General features: G+C 38.8%; 2 protein-coding genes across 6 annotated transcripts in view; one reads left to right on the top strand and one right to left on the bottom strand.

Annotated features, from left to right (window-relative positions):
- Positions 1 to 465: 465 nt before the first annotated feature.
- Positions 466 to 12,546, bottom strand: rpl5a (ribosomal protein L5a). Its single transcript, XM_022678598.2, has 8 exons — positions 12,399 to 12,546; positions 10,347 to 10,416; positions 10,136 to 10,251; positions 8,626 to 8,760; positions 7,158 to 7,360; positions 4,282 to 4,459; positions 1,374 to 1,462; positions 466 to 640 (listed from the first exon to the last, which is right to left on the bottom strand). Exons 1-8 carry the CDS (start codon positions 12,399 to 12,401, stop codon positions 538 to 540), a joined length of 897 nt encoding a protein of 298 aa, XP_022534319.1. The 5' UTR covers positions 12,402 to 12,546; the 3' UTR covers positions 466 to 537.
- The window catches only part of evi5a (ecotropic viral integration site 5a), a 48,026-nt gene continuing 37,322 nt past the window's right edge, over positions 12,134 to 22,837 (top strand). For 3 of the 5 annotated variants that reach the window (XM_022678597.2, XM_022678596.2, XM_022678593.2), the window contains exons 1-4: positions 14,526 to 14,643; positions 15,952 to 16,054; positions 19,926 to 20,085; positions 22,401 to 22,625. In XM_022678597.2, coding sequence (XP_022534318.2) covers positions 15,957 to 16,054; positions 19,926 to 20,085; positions 22,401 to 22,625 — 483 coding nt within the window. In that variant the 5' untranslated portion in view covers positions 14,526 to 14,643; positions 15,952 to 15,956. Of the gene's footprint in view, positions 12,355 to 14,525; positions 14,644 to 15,951; positions 16,055 to 19,925; positions 20,086 to 22,400; positions 22,626 to 22,837 lie in introns of those variants that run through there. The other 2 variants (XM_022678595.2, XM_022678594.2) reach the window with 2 other exon arrangements.

Raw genomic sequence — 22,837 nt, 5'->3', positions numbered from 1 at the left:
AATGCGCACTCTCTCTGCTTTTAGACTCTTTGGCCTGTTTTTCTGCGCTACAAATGCGCACTCTCTCCGCTTTTAGACTCTTTGGCCCGTTTTTCTGCGCTAGAAATGTGCACCCTCTCCGCTTTTAGACTCTTTGGCCTGTTTTTCTGCGCTAGAAATGTGCACCCTCTCCGCTTTTAGACTCTTTGGCCTGTTTTTCTGCGCTAGAAATGTGCACCCTCTCCGCTTTTAGATTCTTTTACCCCGTTTCTGACACCTAGTGTTCAAACTTTGAATCTCACATTATAAAAACCTGCTTAACAGCGGGCCAACTTTCATTCTATTTCTAAAATACCTCGCGGGCCGCTCCAAAAAATGAAACGGGCCATAGTTTGAACACCCCTGATATAGATAATGAAACTACCTCCACCATGTTTAAAAGCTGTACTGCTATTTAAGTGTGAAAAGATCACAGGAGAACCAGACTCCCTTTCCAAATGCTTTATTTGGATAAGGTGCGCACACATTCTTCAGAGCGTGACGAGAGGATTCGTCTCTTTACTCGTCGTCATCAGCAGCTCCCTGAGCTCTGAGGAAACTGGCCTTCTTCTGGGCCACCCGGTCCTTCTTCTGAGCCAGAGTCAGCTTCTTACGGTTCCACCTGCAGAACACCATATTACAGTTAAATAACTCAGTATCACAGGACTGTCATTCTGTCTTTTTCTTTCTGTCCCTCAGTCTCTGTCAGTCAGTCTCTCTGTCCGTCTCTCCCTGTCTTTTTCTCTTAGTCTGTCTCTCTTCTGCTCTGTCTTTTTCTCTTAGTCTCTCTCGGTCTCTCCGTCTTTTTCTCTCTCTTTCAGTCTCTCCATTATTTCCTGTCTCTCTCTGTCTTTTTCTCTTAGTCTCTCTCTTTCTCTGTCTTTTTCTCTGTTTCTCAGTCTGTCTCTTTCTCTCAGTCTGTCTATCTTTTTCTCTGCCCGTCTTTTTTCCCAGTCTGTCTCTCTTTCTCTGTCTTTTTCTCTTAGTCTCTCTCTTTCCGACCTTTTTCTCTGTCTGTCTCTTTTAGTCTCTCTTATTTTATATTAGTGTGTCTCTCTTTGTCTTTTTCTTTTAGTCTCTCTTTTTCTCTCTGTCTCTCAATCTGTCTCACTTGCTCTGTCTGTCAGTCTTTTTCTCGGTCTCTCTTTCAGTCTCTTTCTCTGTCAGTCTCTCTGCCGGTCTGTCTCTTTCTCTCTCTGTCTCCATCTCAGTATCTCTTTCTTTCAGTCTCTCCTTCTCTCTGTCTCTTTCTCTGATGAGAGGGAAACTGATCCGTACTCTCAGGTGTGAAACTCTCTCTCTATCTTTATATAAGAGCGTTTTTTAACGATAACGTAGACGTGGAGATAACTCACCTCTTCTTCTTGATCTCTCTCAGAGGCTTCTTCTCGTGGACTGGATTCTCACGAATAGCAGCATGAGCTTTCTTATACATTTCCTCCACCTGCAAACACACACACACACACACACACACTCAGCATTAACACCACACTATCCAATAAGAGCTCCAGATCATTTTACAATCACACCAAAACTACACCCTTCTAAAGAACGCTCAATTATCAAACATCCAGTAACTATAGACTGATCTTCTGATCTTTATAACTGAAGACCTGAGTGATCTACAGACATCAAACACAGCAGAGTTTACTTTCAGTGTAAATCTTCATCGTCATGCACAATTTCCTGATGTCAACCTCCGACCTGTCTGAGCCTCTTCTATAATAGTTTATTCATTTTTAGGTTGATAAAAGTTCATCAAACCATAAAAATGGCCTTGTGGTGTAAGAGATATACTAGCTCTGCTTAAAATGCTTGAGATGAGATGCAAATATTACCAAAACTTAGATATTTGACCACATTTTGATCAAAAGTTTGAATGTTTGTCTCGTGAAGTCAAAATAAAATAAAATAGTCTGAATAAAATAAAATAATGCAAATAAAAATAAAACAGTTCACATAAAACGAAATGCTCTGAATAAAGTAAAAAAACAAAACAAATATATATATATATATATATATACAAGTATAAAATCTTAACTTTGTCTTCTTATACGAAGTAATTTTTGCAAAAAAAAATAAATAAATAAAATAAATAATAGTAATAATAATAAATCCTTGTCATTTGGGATCAGCCGGACCCAATTATTCAAAAAAGTAAATTTTAGCTTTGTACAGAAAGTAAATAACATAGTTTCAATTATAAAATTCTATGAGATTATTTCACCTGTCCCTTCAGTTTTTTGTCTGGGCTGGCTGTAGAACCTTTTGATTGAGATTCCCGCCATCTTGTTTTCAATCACTTAACTATAATGTTGTCATGTAACCACTAGATAGTACAGGTGGTGTCTCTATATGAAGCTAAAGGGTCAACCTTTTAAAAAATGTAGTATAATGGTGTAGAAAAGGAGAAATGTAATGTCCTCGTATGTGGACGCTGGGTCTCAAGAGGATATAAATATATATATATATATTGTTTTATTTATTGTTCTTGGTATAGCGTAATCCCTTTTTTTCTAAAAGCTTTTCTCAATTAAAAAAAATACTAATAAAATTGCCCAATTTCAGATCTACAAAATGTGGAAAATAGAAATGTGTAACACCAAACTTCTTCTATATACCACCTTTACAAGGCCTTAGAAAGCATTAACCGCAGCTTTAAGTGAAACCAAATCCTGAATTATTATTATTATTTAATAGAACAGCACAGTGTGATTAAAGCTTCTCTCAGCCCCGTCTTGAAAACGATTGTGTTACATCAACTGTGCAAATGAAGGACCAACAACACATGCTCAGTTCAACAGGATCATCACTGAGAAGCAGGACTGTGCCTTTAAATACAGCCTAATATTATTTAATACATCTAATAAAACCTGAAAATTAAACTTCCTCTGACTTTATATCTTCTAACACAGGGGTGTCCAAACTTTTTTTGTTTGGGGCCAGAAGGAGAAATATATTTGAAATGCGCACCCTCTCCGCTTTTAGACTCTTTTACCCCCGTTTTTCTGCGCTAGAAATGCGCACTCTCTCCGCTTTTAGACTCTTTGGCCCGTTTTCTGCGCTAGAAATGCGCACTCTCTCCTCTTTTAGACTCTTTGGCCCGTTTTTCTGCGCTAGAAATGCGCACTCTCTCCGCTTTTAGAATCTTTACCCCGTTTTTCTGTGCTAGAAATGCGCACTCTCTCCTCTTTTAGACTCTTTGGCCCGTTTTTCTGCGCTAGAAATGCGCACCCTCTCCTCTTTTAGACTCTTTGGCCCGTTTTTCTGCGCTAGAAATGCGCACTCTCTCCGCTTTTAGAATCTTTACCCCGTTTTTCTGTGCTAGAAATGCGCACTCTCTCCTCTTTTAGACTCTTTGGTCCGTTTTTCTGAGCTAGAAATGCGCACCCTCTCCTCTTTTAGACTCTTTGGCCCGTTTTTCTGCGCTAGAAATGCGCACTCTCTCCTCTTTTAGACTCTTTGGTCCGTTTTTCTGCGCTAGAAATGCGCACCCTCTCCTCTTTTAGATTCTTTGGCCCGTTTTTCTGCGCTAGAAATGCGCACCCTCTCCGCTTTTAGAATCTTTGCCCCGTTTTTCTGCGCTAGAAATGCACACTCTCCTCTTTTAGACTCTTTGGCCAGTTTTTCTGCGCTAGAAATGCACACTCTCTCTGCTTTTAGACTCTTTGGCCTGTTTTTCTGCGCTAGAAATGTGCACCCTCTCTGCTTTTAGACTCTTTGGCCGTTTCTGACACCTAGCGTTCAAACTTTGAATCTCACATTATAAAAACCTGCTTAACAGCGGGCCAACTTTCACTCTATTTCTAAAATACCTCACGGGCCGCTCCAAAAAAGGAAACAGGCCGTAGTTTGGACACCCCTGTTCTAACTTTATTGGTAATCATTATAGAGGGAATTTGCTGTTTTTACAATACTTTACAATAGGGCTGGGTGATATGGGTATACTAGTATAAGTATATAAGCTGGCCTGAGGACTTTTATCAAGAAGCCCACAATTGCTAACGGCTAACTGGCAATGCTAACTAATGTATTTCACTGTTGTTGTTTTGTTTTTTATTAACAGATACCAGGTGTTTGTGCTGGTGGGATTACAGATTTAATAAGGTTTCTGGGGTTTGATATGATGTGTGTATGATATCTGTACATTACTCTGCTCTTGTATTTGTATTGAATATATATATATATTAAATTATTGTTCAGCTGTATGTGAACGTATATTGTATGTATATTTAAGCAGTAAAGTGTTGAGCTGGTTCTTACTGAATCAGGATTGACTCCGTTCTTGATGAATCTGGAGAACTGCTTCTTATAGGCATCTTCATCCTCCTCCATCAGGAGGCTCATGTACTCGGAGACGTTCACGCCCATGATGTGCTTCCTGTGAACCTCAGCGCTGAACTCTTTACTTTCAGAGTCGTAGCCCGGGAAACGCTTATTGCTGAAAGAGGAGAAATCAGAAAATACATCAGCTAGGGGTTTAGGAAAATATATCAAACACTGTATCGATTTTATGTAAAAATTGGTGTCAGAAGTGGTTTATTTAGTGTTGTGTTTAAACTCCACCCACTAGAGGGCAGTGTTACTTGTTAGATTACCCATTACCCATTGTGCCACACCACCCATACCTAATTATCACATCGGGGTACTACTTTTTTACTGTTTTTAGCAAAATAAAAAGTTTATACTGTTTTAATTTACCATTATATATCTCTGGAAAAAAATGAAGAGAGCACTTCAGTTTCTCTGATTTTGCTATTTATAGGTTTATGATTAAATAAAACAAACATTGTTTTATTCTATAAACTAAGGACAATATTTAAATATATAAAAATATTGTCATTTAGAGCATTTATTTATTTGCAGAAAATGAGAACTCTCTAAAGTAACAAAAAAGATGCAGAGCTTTCAGACCTCAAATAATGCAAAGAAAACAAATTAATATTCATAAAGTTTTAAGAGTTCAGAAATCAATATTTGGTGGAATAACCCTGGTGGTTTTTAATCACAATTTTTTTTTCCATGCATCTTTGCATCATGTTCTCCTCCACCAGTCTTACACACTGCTTTTGGATAACTTTATGCTGCTTTACTCCTGGTGCAAAAATTTAAGCAGTTCAGTTTGGTGGTTTGATGGCTTGTGATCATCCATCTTCCTCTTGATTATATTCCAGAGGTTTTCAATTTGATAAAATCAAAGAAAATCATCATTTTTAAGTGCGCTCTTATTTTTTTTTCCAGGGCTGAATATATCTACTAGAGACAGATTAAATCTGTTCAGTATCATTTATTTCACTTTAATCCTGGATATATGGAGATATTTGGAGTTCATTATTAATTATTAGTATCATGACATTCTGGATCATTGACTTCTGTTACAAATCTGATCAAATTCTTGTTTTTTTATTAATATCTCAGTTATTAGGGGTGTGTCATATCATGTTGTATGCAATAATAAAATTTAATTTGCATTATGTTGCAGTAGTGAATTCCTGAAATATATATTTTTTAATTAAGTGTTTTGTCCTATTACCAAGAGTATCGGTATCGTGAAAATAATATAAAATATGGTGATATTATTTTAGGGCCATATCGCCCACCCCCAATTCTAATTGGACAAAAAGTTAAATTTTCAAAGATTTTATATATATATAATTTAAACATTCGCAGTACATCTCATTGCTTACAGTATTGCAATATATTGTGAAATACTGTTTATATTACACAATATATTATGAAATACTGTTTATATTACACAATATATTCTGAAACTGTTTATATTACACAATATATTGTGATATACTGTATATATTACACAATATATTGTGAAATACTGTTTATTTTACACTATATTGTGAAACTGTTTATATTACTCAATATATTGTGAAATGTTTATATTACACAATATATTGTAAAATACTGTTTATATTACACAATATATTGTGAAACGTTTGTATCATAAAATATATTGTGAATACTGTTTGTATCATACAATATATTGTGATATACTGTATATATTACACAATATATTGTGAAATACTGTTTATATTTCACAATATATTGTGAAACTGTTTATATTACACAATATATTGTAAAATACTGTTTATATTACACAATATATTGTAAAATACTGTTTATATTACACAATATATTGTGAAACGGTTTGTATCATAAAATATATTGTGAAATACTGTTTGTATCATACAATATATTGTGAAACTGTTTATATTACACAATATATTGTGATATACTGTATATATATTACACGATATATTGTGAAATACTGTTTGTATCATACAATATATTGTAAAATACTGTTTATATTACATGATATATTGTGCAATACTGTTTATATTACACAATATAGTGAAATACTGTTTATATTACACAATATATTGTGAAATATTGTGTATCGCAAAGATTTGGCCAATAAACAGCCCTATTATAAACTGCACCTACAGCGCTTCAATTTCTGATTCAACATAATCAATATAAAATTCAATTTAAAAAAGGCATGATTTAAAAGGGCCCTATAATAATGTGAGCAATAAAATCATAACTTGGGCAAATTCTAACAAATATCGTGAATTTCTTAGAATTTAATAAGCTCAAATTTTCTCTTCCTCCTCTTTTTGTGTAAGGATTTTCCCAACTCCATATTTTAATGTTTAAAAGAGTAAATAGCTTTAAATACTTTTAAATGTTAATTGATACTTAACTTTTAATTGATACTTAATCGATACTTAATACTTAAATGTGATATTTACTCTAGGTCAGTATTTAGTTTGTAACAGGAATTGTAATTGTAATTTGCAGTACTGGAGTTAATTAGTAGAGATATACAGATGCAATAAACTCAATAATAGAATGTGAATAAAGTAAAACCTTTTTTTCCCCAAAAGTTTTCTCAATAAAAAGAAAATTACAAAATAAAAACTAAAAAATACTAATACTAATAAAATTGCCTAATTTCAGAGCTACAAAATGTGAAAAATGGAAATGTTAAATTAAAGGATTTTAAGGGCACCTTATAATGCGAAAAATACGGTAAACCCCTTTTTTATTAACTGTTTTAAAAGGGACATGTTTTACCTATTTTTACACAAGTTTTAGTATTAGAGCTGAGCGTGAGCCGGTACCTGTGTGGAATGGACAGTCCTCCGTCCGCCGCTCCTTTAAGAACTCCGAAAACCTTGTTTCCGGTGGTGGTTCTGGTGAGGCCGGTATCCAGGTAGCAGGTGAACACACCTGGCTGACCATCGACACTCTCCACGTTAAACTCATCGCCCGTCACCTCCACCTGACCCTCGTACACCTTATCCAGACCAAACTTATTCAGCAGCTGCAGAGGGGAAAAAAAACAGCAATTTATTAATACAATACACAATATTAATACACAACATCTGATCCAGTGTTATATAGGAGAGGAAAACATAAAGCATCACAATAACAATGACTGATAATCACAATAATCTTAAATACTGAGTAAAATGAAAGTAAATACTAGTAATACTAGTGGGGCTTGGATCCCAGAAGGACTACAAGACGAATGCTGAGCTTCTAATTTTATATTGCTGTGATATGCAATAGAAGACACTTCACAGTATCTGTATTACTGTGAATAAAATACTCCTAAATACCAGGAAAAATTCATTTATAGGCGTCAGTTTCACAGAATTTAACAACTAGGCTTATTAACCCCATTCGTTTGATTATAGCGCCACCATGTAGAGTAATGAAGCAGTAACTTTAGTAAGTATAATTAGTAGTGAGCTAATTGGAAGGGACTATGTTTAAAGTAGGGCTGGGCGATATTGTACAATTAAACAATTTATCTCAAAATTCTTGAAAAGTGATTCTCGAGAGCACCATTTAAAGAGATGCACAAGCTATTATTTCCTTTACATTTAATTATATATATATATATATATTTTTTTTTTTTTATTTAGTTTCATTTTTCCATTTTTTTTATTATTTTTTTTTATTATTAGTAATCAGCCCCTTTCAATCTTGCATGCAGCTTTTTTATTAAACATGGTGCAAACATACTATAACCTACTTATATATTTCAGTGGATGGTGTAATTGGATGGTGAAGAAATGTAGAAAAACATAAAAGAAAAAAGTAAAAAAAATACATACATAAGTATTCTAGATCCTAGAATCTCCTGAAAATAACAATTACAAATTACCTTGTAATTTTTAGTTTACAACTTATCAAAATGTACTGCAAACTTGTTCTTGGGGCCTAAATGTTTAGCTTTCCCCACTAATAGGAAGTACAAATGGAAGGCATGACAAAAAATAATCATGACTAATCGACTAATTGAACTAATAATCGGCAGATTAGTCGATTACTAAAATAGTCATTAGTTGCAGCACTAATGTAAAGAGGTAATCTCCATTATTTCCTTAATAAAATCTCATTAAAACAGTAATTCTATTTATCAAATTACTTCCAGCCTCAATTAACCTCCCAGCCCTAATATATATCCATATTAGATGCCACATATCGGTAAATGTATTGCAAATGAAAATTATACAATACGATATATAGTAATATTGATATTTTGTCTAGAGTAATAAGGGTGTGTGTGCGGTGTCTTACCCGCCGTGCCGCCAGCAGGCCGGTGCAGTAAGCAGCTGCGTAGTTGGTCAAACCCACAGTGACGCCGTATTTCGGCAACTCGTGAGAGTAAGCAGCGCAGACGATCACGTCGCCCTCAATCTTGGCATACGCGATCTGCAGACGAACAGACAGACAAACATCAGTGATGAAGTACGAGTGATCAGATGCTACTGAACCGTGTTTGATTATCTGATTATTCTGAAGATTAAAGCACTATTAAAGAAGATGAAGTATCGCATTTTTACTACAGGACACTACAGAACCATGCAGTATGTGACCAATTCACGCAGGATTAGAAATCTCACTGACTTGACTTGAAATGGGAGTAGCAACTTGATTTACACACTGCTTCTTCCGATATACTATATTATAACTCACCAATATTAATTAATATTATTTTTTTTGCACTAAAATGCACACTATTATGGAGCCCCTGAAGGGACATGGTGAGCACCAGATACTAAGTGGTGAGCACCACATGCTAAAGGGTGAGCACCAGATACTAAATGGTGAGCACCAGATACTAAGTGGTGAGCCACTTAACCACAGATACCACTTAGTACGTGGTGCTCACCACTTTTTATGTTTAAAACAAAAAAATAAAAATTTAAAAAAATACACCACGTCCCTTCAGGTGCTCCGTACACTATCAACAAACGTCTATTTTCATATATAAGGCACTTTGGATTATAAGGCGCACTGACGATTTTTAGGAAAAATTAAAGGATTTTAGGGGCGCCTTACAGCGAAAGAAATATGGTAAGTTGACTTTAGGGTAATTTTTGGGTCAATAATCCAATCAGCTTTCTTGCTGAGGAGAGTCAGCATGCTTCCCCACTCGCTGTGGAGATCTGCGCAGGCGCAGCAGCCATAACAAGCCAGAAAATCTATTTTTATTAGATTATAGAGCCAAACATTACAAACTTTTAATGAAGTTTATACCAGATTTTATCAGTAATTAAGATTTTCAGTTTTTCATATATTGTGATCTCTTTCTGTCCCAATTCAAACAGATGGGCTGGTCTTGCATAAGGGTATATAAATGCATCTCATTTTTTTGTTGTGAAACTCATATATTATATAGATGTATTACACACAGTGATATATTTTAAGTGTTTATTTTAAACTTTTATTGTTGATGATTATTATGGCTTACAGCCAATGAAAACCCAAAAATCAGTGTCTCAGAAAATTAGAATATTATATAAGACCAATAGGTGCAATTTGGCAGTGTGGGCAGTGCGCCAAGTCCTGCTGGAAAATTAAATCTGCATCTCCATAAAAGTTGTCAGCAGAGGGAAGTGCTGACTTGCCTAGACTTTGGTTAAGCTTAGTTAAGCTCAGAAATGGAAAATGTAATTTTTTTTTTATAATTCTTTCAGAATCCCAATTAAATGATGAATCTTCTTTATCTGCTTTACAGCACACTAAAACCCTTTTATAAATGTAATAAAAGTAATTTTTACATAATCAAACAACCTGAACTCACCTGGCAAACAATATCCCTGTTGGAGAATCTAACGATCATCCTGTACTTGGGTGTGTTATACTTGTTCTTATCCTGGATGACGAGACGTTTACGAGCAAAGTAGTCCGTCTTTCCCTCTGGAGGACACACACACACACACAGTCAGTGCTCTATCTATCAGTGCAGAACTGAACTACTACAGATTGATCTGATGAAGGACGGTGGTGTTTACCTCGCCTCCTCCTGAACTTAACCTGGTACCTCTTGAAGTACGCCTTGTTCTTCACTACTTTAACAAAACCCTGCAACACAGAGAGCATGTGTGTTAGAGAACAGTGCACTAAACTAAACACAATATGACAAAAAGAAAATATTATACATGTTAAACTGACATTTCTGCATAACAGCTACAATGCACATCAACTTTAACACCCCCAATTCCACCTTAAACAGCATGCATTTTAAATGGCCCTATTCCAATAAACTAATCAGTACTACCTTTAAAGCGTCACCACAAACAGCACTAAGGCTTAAGCTCCCTGTTCCACCTTAACCAGCACTAAAGCACACATCCCACCTTAAGCAGTGCCAACCCTTCAGCTCCATATTTCACTTTAAACTGTACTACCACTCCCAAATCCACCTTAAAACAGTACCATCTTTAAAAGCTCCTTATCCCACCTTAATTAGTACTACATTTAAAACCCTCTACTCCACCTTAAACAGCAGTAAAGCAGTAAAACTCCATATTCCACCTTAATAAGTAGACTTCACACTTGGTACATCAGGCTAAATAGACTATTCCACCTTAAACAGCACTAACTTTAAACGTGGTTGTGTGTACATCGGCCTAAATAGGACTAACTTTAAACGTGGAGATGGGTATATCAGCCTGAATAGCCTATTCCACCTTAAACGGCACTAACTTTAAACGTGGTGATGGGAATATAAGCCTAAACAGCCTATTCCACCTTAAATAGCACCAACTTAAAACGTGGTGATGGGTTTATCAGTCAGAATAGCCTATTCCACCTTAAACATAACTAACTTTCAACGTGGTTGTGTGTACATAAGCATGAATAGCCCATTCCACCTTAAATAGCACCAACTTTAAACGTGATGATGTGTATATTAGCCTAAACAGCCTATTCCACCTTAAACAGCACTAACTTTAAACGTGGTTATGTGTACATTAGCATGAATAGCCTATTCCACCTTAAACAGAACTAACTTTTAACGTGGTTGTGTGTAAATTAGCATGAATAGCCTATTCCACCTTAAATAGTACTAACTTTAAACGTCCCTATTCCATCTCAAACAGTACTAACTTTAAACGTGGTGATGGGTATTTCAGGCTGAATGGCCCATTCCACCTTAAACAGCACTAACTTTAAACGTGGTGATGGGTATATTACCCTGAATAGTCTATTCCACCTTAAACAGCACCAACTTTAAACGTGGTGATGGGTATTTCAGCCTAAACAGCCTATTCCACCTTAAATAGCACTAACTGTCAACGTGGTTACGTGTACATTAGCCTGAATAGCCTATTCCACCTTAAACAGCACTAACTTTAAACGTGGTGATGGGTATTTCAGGCTGAATAGCCCATTCCACCTTAAACAGCACTAACTTTAAACGTGGTGATGGATATATCAGGCTGAATAACCAATTCCACCTTAAACAGCACTAACTTTAAACGTGGTTATGTGTACATTAGCATGAATAGCCTATTCCACCTTAAACAGCACTAACTTTAAACGTGGTGATGGAAATATAAGCCTGAATAGCCTATTCAACCTTAAACAGCACTAACTTTAAACGTGGTGATGGGGATATAAGCCTGAATAGCCTATTCAACCTTAAACAGCACTAACTTTAAACGTGATTATGTGTACATTAGACTGAATAGCCAATTCCACCTTAAAGAGTGCCAACCTTACAGCTCCCTATATCTCACTTTAAACACTACCTAAAATAAAGTTTGCGTAATGACGTAACACCGATTTAACCCTCCGCACGTGCGCCGTTCATTAATGAATTAATTAGCAGATGAGCTGTTTATCAGCGGAGTCTCGTGCTTGGTAAAAGGAGGGTTAACCGGTCTCGCGCTGACAGGCTGAGCGCGAGCCGGGCTCCGGGGCAGCAGCTACCGGGGGAGAGTTCGGCACAATCTACCGCCATCCTCCCGCTGCAGCGCGCGCGGACCGGCTGTGAGCGCGCGGCGGGGGCAGGTAAAGGTGTGTGCATGTGTTTAGGGGTGTTTTGATGTTTGATTACTGACCATGTCGGCGCGCGTTAGAATCTCCTGATCAGGACAGAAGCCCGGAGACTCCGATACTGCTCCCGCTGCACTGAGAAAAGGAAGCAGCGCAGGGCACGAGCCCGGAAAAACACCGGCCCCGCCGCGCGCCCCCTACCGGCCCGGAGCCGCGCGCTCACACACTGTAGCCTATTCTACCTTAATCAGCACTAACTGCTATTCCACCTTAAATAGCACTAACTGCTATTCCACCTTAAATAGCACTTAAGCTTCTTTTCCCACCTTTTTTATATATATATTTTTTTTTATTTAATGTTTTATTGGTTTTAAAGTAATTACAATGTACAGGAAAATAGCACATTAATCAATCTCAACAAACAACAAACAAACTAACAAACAAACGAAAAGATTTGCTAATAGCACACAAAAAAAGAATAAGCACCAGTGTTACCTTAAACAGCACTAAGTTTACTATTTCACCTTAAGCGGCAATTACTGCTATTCCACCTTAAATAGCACTTAAGCTTCCTTTTCCACCTTAAACAGCACTAAGTTTACTATTTCACCTTAAGCAGCACTAACTGCTATTCCACCTTAAATAACACTAAAGCTTCTTTTTTCCACCGTAAACAGCACTAAGTTTACTATTCCACCTTAAACAGCACTAACTGCTATTCCACCTTAAACAACACTAACTGCTATTCCACCTTAAATAGCACTTAAGCTTCTTTTTCCACCTTAAACAGCACTAAAGCTCCCGAATCCACCTTAATCAGTACTACATTTAAAGCACTCAATCCCACCTAAATCTTCTTATTCCACCTTAAACAGTGCCAAACCTACAGCTCCTCATATTCTACCTTAAACAGTGCCATCTTTAAAGCTCCCAGATATTCCACCATAAACTGTACTAAAGTGGCCTATTCCACCTTAAACTGTACTGTGTCACAACAGTACGAAAGGTAATGCTTCCTTTTCCAACTAAAATAGTACTAACGTTAAAGCTTCATATTCCACCTTAAAGAGTGCCAACTTTAAAGCTACCAATAGTCCACCTTAAACATCACTAAAGCTCCATATTCCATTAAACTGTACTAAATTAAACGTCCAAATTCCACATTAAACAGTTCTAACTTTAAAGCCACCATAAAGAGTAATAACATTGAAGCTCCCTTCATTCCATCTTAAATAATGCCACCATTCCCATTCCACCTTAAACAGCAATAAAGCTTCCTGTTCCACCTTAAACAATACTAACGTTGAAGCTTCCACTTTAAATAGCACAGTGCCAAACTTATCTGTTTTTTTGTTGTTGTTTTTTTTTGAGGTAACACGTTCATGATGAATTTACATGCTTTGCCATGACTTCAAATACATAATACATTTTCTACAATAATCTTAATATTCAGCAAGAGTAATATTAATATCAACAGTATATTACAATTCATAATTCAGATCCATTTTCTGAGCACTTTATCTTTTGTTAATTCATTTATAACATTAATACCATTATTTGCTGCATAAGGTATTAGAGCTATGGTTTCCTATGCAATCTCAATTTAATCTAAGCAACAATAGAAAGTGAGTTTTAACCAATTTGCAGAGCAAGAAAAAAAAACTGTTATGATAATTACATTATTCTGATATCCTTATTAATCTATCGCTTTAAATCTGAGTATGGTGCATACAAATAGTCTGTGAACATTGCTGTAAGCCTCTCACTTCCCCCAAATCAGTGTGAGGCAACCTAGCCCAGCACAGGCCCACCCTGCTGCTGCTGTACTACACAACTAATACAGTACAGTGAAGCTTCCTGTCAGCTGCAACTGTTCAAATAAACATATATTATTTACCATATTTTAAACTATTCACACTATTAAATCTGTCACTACAGTGGTGCGAATGTGTGTTCACTTATTTAGCACCAGTCAGTAGCATTAGCGCTTCTCAGTACAGTCAGACTGACTTTAACCCTAGATAAACATTAGCTATTAGACCCATATCCTGAGATCTGAGAGAAGTGGCATGGGGAAGTTACGTATTCAGGTCACTGTATCTGTAAGTCATTGGCTGAGAAGCTCTTGCAACAGAACTTTGACCAGGCTGCGATGCTAAATGAACAGCATGTGATTATTTCCTAACGCCGTCCTCTTCTTTAGCAGAGCGAGATGTTGATCCAGACGTGAACAACCAATAGGCGAAGATTTTTTTTAAGACGTTTTAATAGTTTAAAAGCTTCAGCAGCTGTGAGATCTTTAGTGCACTGGTAAGTCTATGGTTTTATATGTATTTATATCCAAAAATATCTCCTCTAATTATTGCATTTGTTTGTTAAACTACTTTAAGTTGCATGTTTTGGGCATTGAGCCGTGAAACTGCGTTCTCTGAAATGATGGAGCACCATCCAATACTTTTTTGAATGGGAACAGCAATGCTCTGAAATAAAAGTAGGATAATCTATTTTTAATATCCATCATTTCAGAAGAAACAATGGTTGAGCAGTTGTTTTAATACTTTTGACAAAACCAGCCTACCAAACTTTACACTTGGCAAATTCAAAAACTTTTAAAAAACTCAGACTCGTCCATCAGATTTCCAGTAAGAGAATACATATTCAGTGTTCTAGAGTCCAGTGGTGGCTTGCTTTATACCAATACATGTGATTTCCTTTCACTGGAACTTAGGGGCCGAGCCCAACTTCTGAAGAATAACCCGCACCATAATAATGATCCCCCCTCCACCAAACTTTACACTTGGCACACCATCTAAACCCTCTAAACTAGGGGTGTAACGGTACATGTATTCTTTACGAACCGTCACAGTACGGTAATGCAAAACTAATGTTCACACGAGTGTTGCACTGGAAAGTTTAGCAGTAGCACTGTTGCTATTAGCAACTCGCTACGGACTAAAGTTTAGCTCTGACTGGAAGTTCAAGCACAAAATCAGAGAGCGTACGCCGAAACGCATATCATTTAAACTGTCCACACGCTGTTCAAACTAATGGTCGTCTGTCGCTTTCCAGTGTGAACGCAGGGTTAGGCGCTCGTACTGTCTCTCTGACTCTCTCCGTTCGCCCCCCCCCTCTCTCTTTCTCTCTCTCTCTGAGATATTATAATACAGCAAAAAATGTTTTTTTTTTTTAAAAAAGCGCCCCAATCAGGTTATTGTTGTTTGTTTTAACAATGATGTCAGTAGGAGAGAACCCTGGTTTCAAGCATTTAACAATAAAAGAGCTCGAGCCCCGTTACAATATTTCATCCCAAAAAATAAAACATGATTCTAATAAAGATTCATTGTTATTATGAAGTTAATAAAGGTGAGAATATACAGAATGCCCTGCCTCTTTATTTTTTTCCACCAACCGTACGGAAAACATACCGAAAACGTACCAAACCGTGGGGTTTATTCAGAGATGTGAACAGAACTGATTTGTGAATTGAACTGTTACACTACTCCAAACCCAGACTCATTAATTTTATTACCAGAATGAGAACAAACAGCCCCACACCACAATCCTGGAAATCAAAGCCTGAAATCAAAACTTAAGGGCATTTTCCCGTCTGTTTTGCAGAAGTGATGGACACCCTGTCTGTCCCGACACCTGTCTCATCTCATATGTCTCAGCTCAGCCCAGACGAGCAAAAGTTACTGGCCAAACTGGAGGAGCAGAACAGGTCAGTTTAACATCTGTGTTTGTATCTAGCTGTCTGTCTGTTGGCCAATCTGTCTGTCTAACTATCTGTCTGTTTGTATCTATCTATCTATCTGTCTGTATCTATCTGTCTGTCTATCTATTTATCTGTCTGTCTATCTATCTATCTGTCTCTTTGTCTATTTGTCTTCTTCTGTCATCTTTTTGTCTGTGTTTCTATCTATCTATCTATCTATCTATCTATCTATCTATCTATCTATCTATCTATCTCTGTCTGTCTGTCTGTCTGTCTGTCTGTCTGTCTGTCTGTGTATCTATCAAGTCGAGTCAAGAGGCTTTTATTGTCATTACATCTGAGTACAGGTACACAGTGTAATGAAATTACGTTCCTCCGGAACCATGGTGCAACATAGAACAACAAGCAATAGACAACATAAAGTGCAGGAGTGACGACAGTGCAATATAAAATTATAAAATTATAACACTAAATAACAATAAATACAATAAATACAAAAGACGAGACAATTTAAAGACAGGACAGTGCAGTACCGATACGGTATAATAAAGTGTATAGTGGGGATAAGGTGCAGAGATGTGTAACATACTGTAACATATAGAACATATATAATCACAGCAGTTACTGAGGTAGAGTTTATAGTTTTTAAGAGTGCAGCAAATAAAGTCATGTCAGACTGTGTGCTGACTGTGTGTGTGTGTGTGTGTGTGTGGGTGAAGCTCAGTTCTTTGTGAGTGTAAAGGGGGGGGTACAGTTTAGTTTTGTGCGAGTGTGTTGGGTGAGTGGTGGGTGGGGTGGGGGCTCAGTTCTGTCTCTGTGCGTTGAGAAGTCTGACTGCCTGGTGGATGAAGCTGTTGCAGAGTCTAGTAGTGGAGGCTCGGATGCTCCTGTATCTTCTGCCGGACGGCATCAGAGCGAAGAGTCCGTGTGAGGGATGGGCGGGGGTCGTCCACAATGCTGGTGGCTTTGCGGATGCAGCGTGTGGTGTAGATCTCGGTGATGGAGGGAAGAGAGACTCCGATGATTTTCTCAGCTGTCCGCACTATCCGCTGTAGGGTCTTGCGGTCAGAGGTGTTGCAATTCCCAAACCAGACGGTAATGCAGGTGCTCAGGATGCTTTCTACAGTCCCTCTGTAGAACATGGTGAGGATGGGGGGTGGGAGATGTGCTTTCCTCAGTCTCTGCAGGAAGTAGAGGCGCTGCTGGGCTTTCTTGGTTATGGAGCTGGTGTTGAGGGACCAGGTGAGGTTCTCTGCAATGTGAACACCGAGGAACTTGGTGTTATCCACAATTTCCACAGCAGAGCCGTTGATGATCAGCGGGTGGTGGACACCTGGAGCTCTCCTGAAGTCAACAACCATCTCCTTGGTTTTTTTCCACGTTAAGAGATAGGTTGTTGGTTCTGCACCAGTCCGTCAGCCACTGCACCTCCTCTCTGTATGCTGACTTGTCGTTCTTGCTGATGAGGCCAACTACAGTTGTGTCATCAGCAAACTTGATGATGTGGTTTGAGCTGTACTTTGCAGTACAGTCATGAGTCAGCAGAGTGAACAGCAGTGGGCTGAGCACACAGCCCTGGGGGGCGCCGGTGCTCAGTATGGTGGTGCTGGAGGTGTTGTTTCCAATCCTGACTGATTGTGGTCTCTCAGTCAGGAAGTCTAAAACCCAGTTGCAGAGGGAGGAGTTCAGGCCCAGCAAGCTCAGTTTTCCTATCAGATGCTGAGGGATGATGGTGTTGAATGCTAAACTGAAGTCGATGAACGGCATTCGAACATAGCAGTCTTTGTTGTCCAGGTGGGTGAGAGCCAGGTGGAGCGCAGTAGAGATGGCATCGTCTGTTGATCTGTTTGGACGATATGCAAACTGCAGAGGGTCCAGTGAGGACGGGAGCTGGTTTTTGATGTGCCTCATGACCAGCTTCTCAAAGCACTTCATGATGATGGGAGTAAGTGCAATGGGACGGTAGTCATTAAGGCAGGACACTTGAGACTTCTTCGGCACAGGGACGATGGTGGTCGTCTTGAAGCATGTCGGCACGATTGCAGTACTCAGAGAGAGTTGTTCTGCACATCCTCTGAGCACTCTGCCAGGTATGCTGTCTGGTCCTGGGGCTTAGTAGAGTTTTCTGCACATCAGCTGAGGACAGGCACAGTACCTGATCGTTTGGAGGAGGTGTAGTCTTCCTTGCTGTCGTGTAGTTCTGTGCTTCGAACCTTGCGTAGAAGGAGTTCAGTGCATCTGGAAGGGAGGCATCACTGTTACAAGCGGGGGGGGGGGGGGTGACTTGTAGTTGGTGATGGTCTGGATGCCCTGCCACATGCGCCGAGTGTCAGTAGTGTCCTGGAAGTGGGCGTGGATTTTCATTGCGTAGGTGCGCTTTGCCTCTCTGATCCCCCGGGAGAGCTTTGCTCTAGCTATCGGAGGCCAGCCCTGTCCCCTGACTTAAAGGCCTTGTCTCGGGATCTCAGCAGCACACGCACCTCTGCAGTCATCCACGGCTTCTGGTTGGGGCGGGATGTGATGGTTTTGGAGACAGTAACATCCTCAATGCACTTGCTGATGTAGCCAGTCACTGAGTCTGTGTACTCCTCCAGGTTGATGGAGTCATCAGAAGTAGCAGCCTCTCTGAACATGTCCCAGTCAGTGTGCTCAAAACAGTCCTGAAGAGCAGAGATGGCTCCTGGAGGCCAGGTTGTAACTTGCTTCTTCTCTGATTTGGCACGTCTGATGAGCTGTCTGTATGCTGGGATGAGCATGACCGTGATATGATCAGAGTAGCCGTAGTGGGGGCGGGGCTCTGCTCTGTATGCACCGGGAATGTTAGTATACACACAATCGAGCAGGTTAGCTCCACGGGTTGGAAAATCCACATGTTGGTGAAAGCTGGGCAGCAGAGCCTTCAGATTACTGTGATTGAAATCACCAGCAACAATAAACAGTCCGTCGGGGTGTGAGTTCTGGAGTTTGGAGATAACAGTGTACAGTTCTTGCAGAGCGTTAGCATTAGCACCGTTAGCATTAGCATTAGCACTGGGTGCTACATACACTGCTATTATGTAGACGCTGCTAAGCTCTCTGGGCAGGTAGAATGGCCTGGCTCTGACTACAGCAAACTCCACCAGTGGCGAGCAGTAGCTGGAGATCAGTGCAGCGTTGTTACACCATGCTGTGTTGATGTAAACACACACCCCACCTCCACGTACTTTGCCCTAGAGGCCGGCGTCGCGGTCCGCGCGGTAGCATAGCATGCCGCTCACCTCAATCGCGGAGTCCGGGATGGAGTCCGTTAACCACGTCTCCGTGAAAACGAACACACAGCAGTCTCTGAACTCGCGCTGGGATGTCCGCTGGAGCCGGAGATAGTCAATCTTGTTCGGCAAGTCAGTCTGTCTATCTGTCTCTTTCTGTGTATCTATTTGTCTGTCTTTGTATCTAGCTGTCTGTCTGTCTGTTGGTCTATCTATCCATCTGTCTATCTGTCTGTCTGTATCTGTCTGTCTGTATCTATGAAAGAATATGAATTTTTATTCATTATATTTTGATAGTTTCTCCTTTACTTCAATTTTTAAAAAATATTTTTTATTATAAGTAGGATTATCAGGATAACGTTTCTCATCAAACATGAAAACATTTAATGCAAGGCTTGAATAGAAATTCTCATGATATAGGCTTGTAATAACAGTAATAATCTTTGGCATAGAAGTTAAAGAATACTGCACTGATCTGTAATATACGTGTGTGTGTGGTCTCCTGCTTTGAATGTGGATGTGATTTTCATATATTCATACGCACGGACAATTCTAGCCAGAAGCCGCCGGTCACCATCATTACCAAACCCCCACTCCCCTGGCTGATACAGTTTCTTTTTTTACTGCAGGTTGCTGGAGACGGACAGTAAATCCTTATACTCGGTGAGCGGTGTTCTCAGAAGCCCCTCCTCTCTGAGGATCTTCTCGTTTGAGGAGGACTCCAGCGAGTGGGGAAGTGTTGTTGAAAACTGGGAAAAATGGAGTAAGAAGAAAGTAAAGCAGCTGAAGGTAGAGTTTCTTCTTTTAGAAGAAATCTGATCATCAGTTTCCGGTACAGTTGTGAATGGAAGTATGCATATGCAGTAAACTCTTCAGAAGATACGTACAGTGCCAGTCAAGTTTGGAAACCCATTCTCATTAATATTTGTTCTTTATTTGCAATTATTTTCTACATTGTAGAATCATATTAAAGATTTAACAACTAGTTAATAGACAAAAAAGGTGTTTGGCCTTTAAAAACACCAGATAGACAGTAAATACTCAATCCAGGAGGTTTGTTACGAGTTTGAGTGAAGCAGAATTTAGAAAAAGCATTTAACAAGAGCTCAGCACCTCCAGAACTCCTTTAAGACAGTTAAAGAACCATTCCAGGTTGTACCTCATGTGGCCAAATAAAAGAATCAGCCGAGTGAGCAAAGTTAAGAGGGATCAAAGCAAAATATTCAAAGTATAAAACGTATTTTGGCTTGTTTAGCACGTTTTTTACTTCATAATTGAATATGCATTTCTTACAAGTTCCGGTGTCTTCAATATTAATCTACAATGTCTAAAATAATAAAGGAGAAGGGGTGTGTCCTAACTTTTGACTGGTACTGTAAATGGTTACAGGTGTGGTCTGATGAGATACTGGGTCTTGCCACAAGAGGGCGTAAAAGTGCCTCCCTCACTGCCCTATAAAAAGCGGAGGCTCTCATAGGCTACCGCTGGATAGTGTTCCTCTTGGTGAGAGACCATTGACTGCTAGAAATGCCTTTATGATGCATTTAAAGACAGTTTGCCCAGTTAAAAGACTTGAAATGATGGACATGATGCACCATATTTTTTGCACTATAAGGGCAGGGTTCATGCACTTTTTAACCAATAAATTTCCATGACTTTTTTTATGACTTTTTCAGGCCTTTAAAGCAAATTTTTTATGACCATATGATTTTTTACAATCAGTGCAGACATGGATAATAAAACCAAAAATCAACTAAAACTATAATCAAAATTTTAAAATTAGATTTAAAATAAATCTGATGGAAGTGTTGACAAACTTTAGTATTAAAATGTGTGTCAGATCCTGAGAGCTCTATTGTTTAAGGGCTAAATTACTGAATTAACTCTGAGCTGATGTTTTTTTTTTTTTTAGCTCAAAATAGATTTTCTCCATTAATAAACTGAAACACAAAGATTTTTAGAACAAATTTCCATGACTTTTCCAAAAACTTTCTGGGTATTTTTATTTTTTCGAAACTTATCAAGGCCTGGAAATTAGCATTTTCATATTCCATGACTTTTCCAGGTTTTTCATGACCGTATGAACCCTGTAAGGTGCATTTAAAATCCTTTAATTTCCCAAAAAATCATCAGTGCTCCTTTTAATCCGGTGCTCCTTATGTATGAATTCTATCAGTCAGGAATTAAGGAGAAGTAAAGTCACTCCACTGAAGTACAGAGTTATACAGGAGTTTCAGTTTAGTTCTCCAGCAGTATTAGCATTAGCCGCTAAATGCGCTAAGCACTAGCTTCTTCGCCATTCAGAGGGGAGTATTATTATCGACCTGTAGCCTGCTGCTAACCTCAGCCAGCACTGCTGGAGGAGTATTAGCATTACCCGCTAATCGCGTTAAGTGCTAGCACTTTCGCTGTTCAGATGTGAGTATTATTATCAGCCTGTGGTCTGCTGCTAACCCCGGCTAGCACTGCTGGAGCAGTATTAGCATTAGTCACTAACACCGTAAGAGGGGAGTATTTCAGACTGTAGTCTGTGTGTTTACCGTGTTAAAACAAGTTACTTGGGACGAACCACTAGCTAATATCACCCTAGCTTACCAGAACACTCAGGGTGCCTCAGTGTAGCGCTGTCGGGCAGCATTAACTAGCACTAATCGAAACTAGCGCTAGCGGTTAGCTGCTAATGATAATATTTTTGTATATAGGGATAATCTGTGTAATCTGTGTAGATTAACATCCAGCACTCATTTTTTTTAAGAATTACAGTTTTGTTTACTTAACTTATCTTAGCTTTACAGGTCTCGCCACCCAGCGACGAGACCTGCTGAAAACATGGCGACACTCCTGTTCCTTACTAGTGTCACATAATGCGCCTTATAGTGCGTAAAAATACGGTACATGTATCCATTCAAACTGTCAAGTTCTTTGGTACGCTGTTGTAAATTTTTTTTGTCAATGAAAATACTGTATATGCTGCTACCACCACCATGTTTAACAGTTCTATGATGTTATTTAAAGAGTTTCAACAGCCCAATATTTGCAAGTGTATTAATATTTTCTTATACTCTTATTCATAAACATTCCTAAAGCTGGCGTTCTCTCTACAGGAGATGATCCGGAAAGGGATCCACCCTCATTTCCGGCCCACGGTGTGGCAGATGCTGTGTAATTCCCACAGTTTATCCGTACAGGAACAGTACACCGAGCTGCTGCAGAACACCAGTCCCAGCGAGAAGCTGATCCAGAGGGACCTGAGCAAACTCCTCCCCCATCACCCACTCTTCCAGGGCCTGCAGGACCGCCTCCAGCAGCCACTCTACAACATACTGAAGGTCATTAATGATAAAATCCCACCTTATCCCAAGAAAACTGGATATCTGGACACATATAAAACCAATACAATCCACATGTTATAGCACTGTAAGCACCTATTTGAAGCATGTATTTCTTTTATTGTTGATGATTATGAAGCTTACAGCCAATAAAAACCCCAAAATCAGTGTCTCAGAAAATTAGAATATTATATAAGACCAACTGGTACTTT

The sequence above is a fragment of the Astyanax mexicanus genome, chromosome 4 (genome assembly GCF_023375975.1).
Source record: "Astyanax mexicanus isolate ESR-SI-001 chromosome 4, AstMex3_surface, whole genome shotgun sequence".
Lineage (NCBI taxonomy): Eukaryota > Metazoa > Chordata > Actinopteri > Characiformes > Acestrorhamphidae > Astyanax > Astyanax mexicanus.
Note: the sequence above shows the minus strand (reverse complement) of the source record. Positions and strands in the feature narration are given on the sequence as shown.

What these genes read in the sequence shown, in the direction of transcription:
- rpl5a (XM_022678598.2), bottom strand. An exon ending in ACGGAGTCAATCCTGATTCA is followed by an intron (nt 1,463 to 4,281) that starts GTAAGAACCAGC and finishes GTGTGTTTGCAG; the next exon opens with GTGGAGGAAATGTATAAGAA. An exon ending in AGAGAGATCAAGAAGAAGAG is followed by an intron (nt 641 to 1,373) that starts GTGAGTTATCTC and finishes GGTGTTCTGCAG; the next exon opens with GTGGAACCGTAAGAAGCTGA.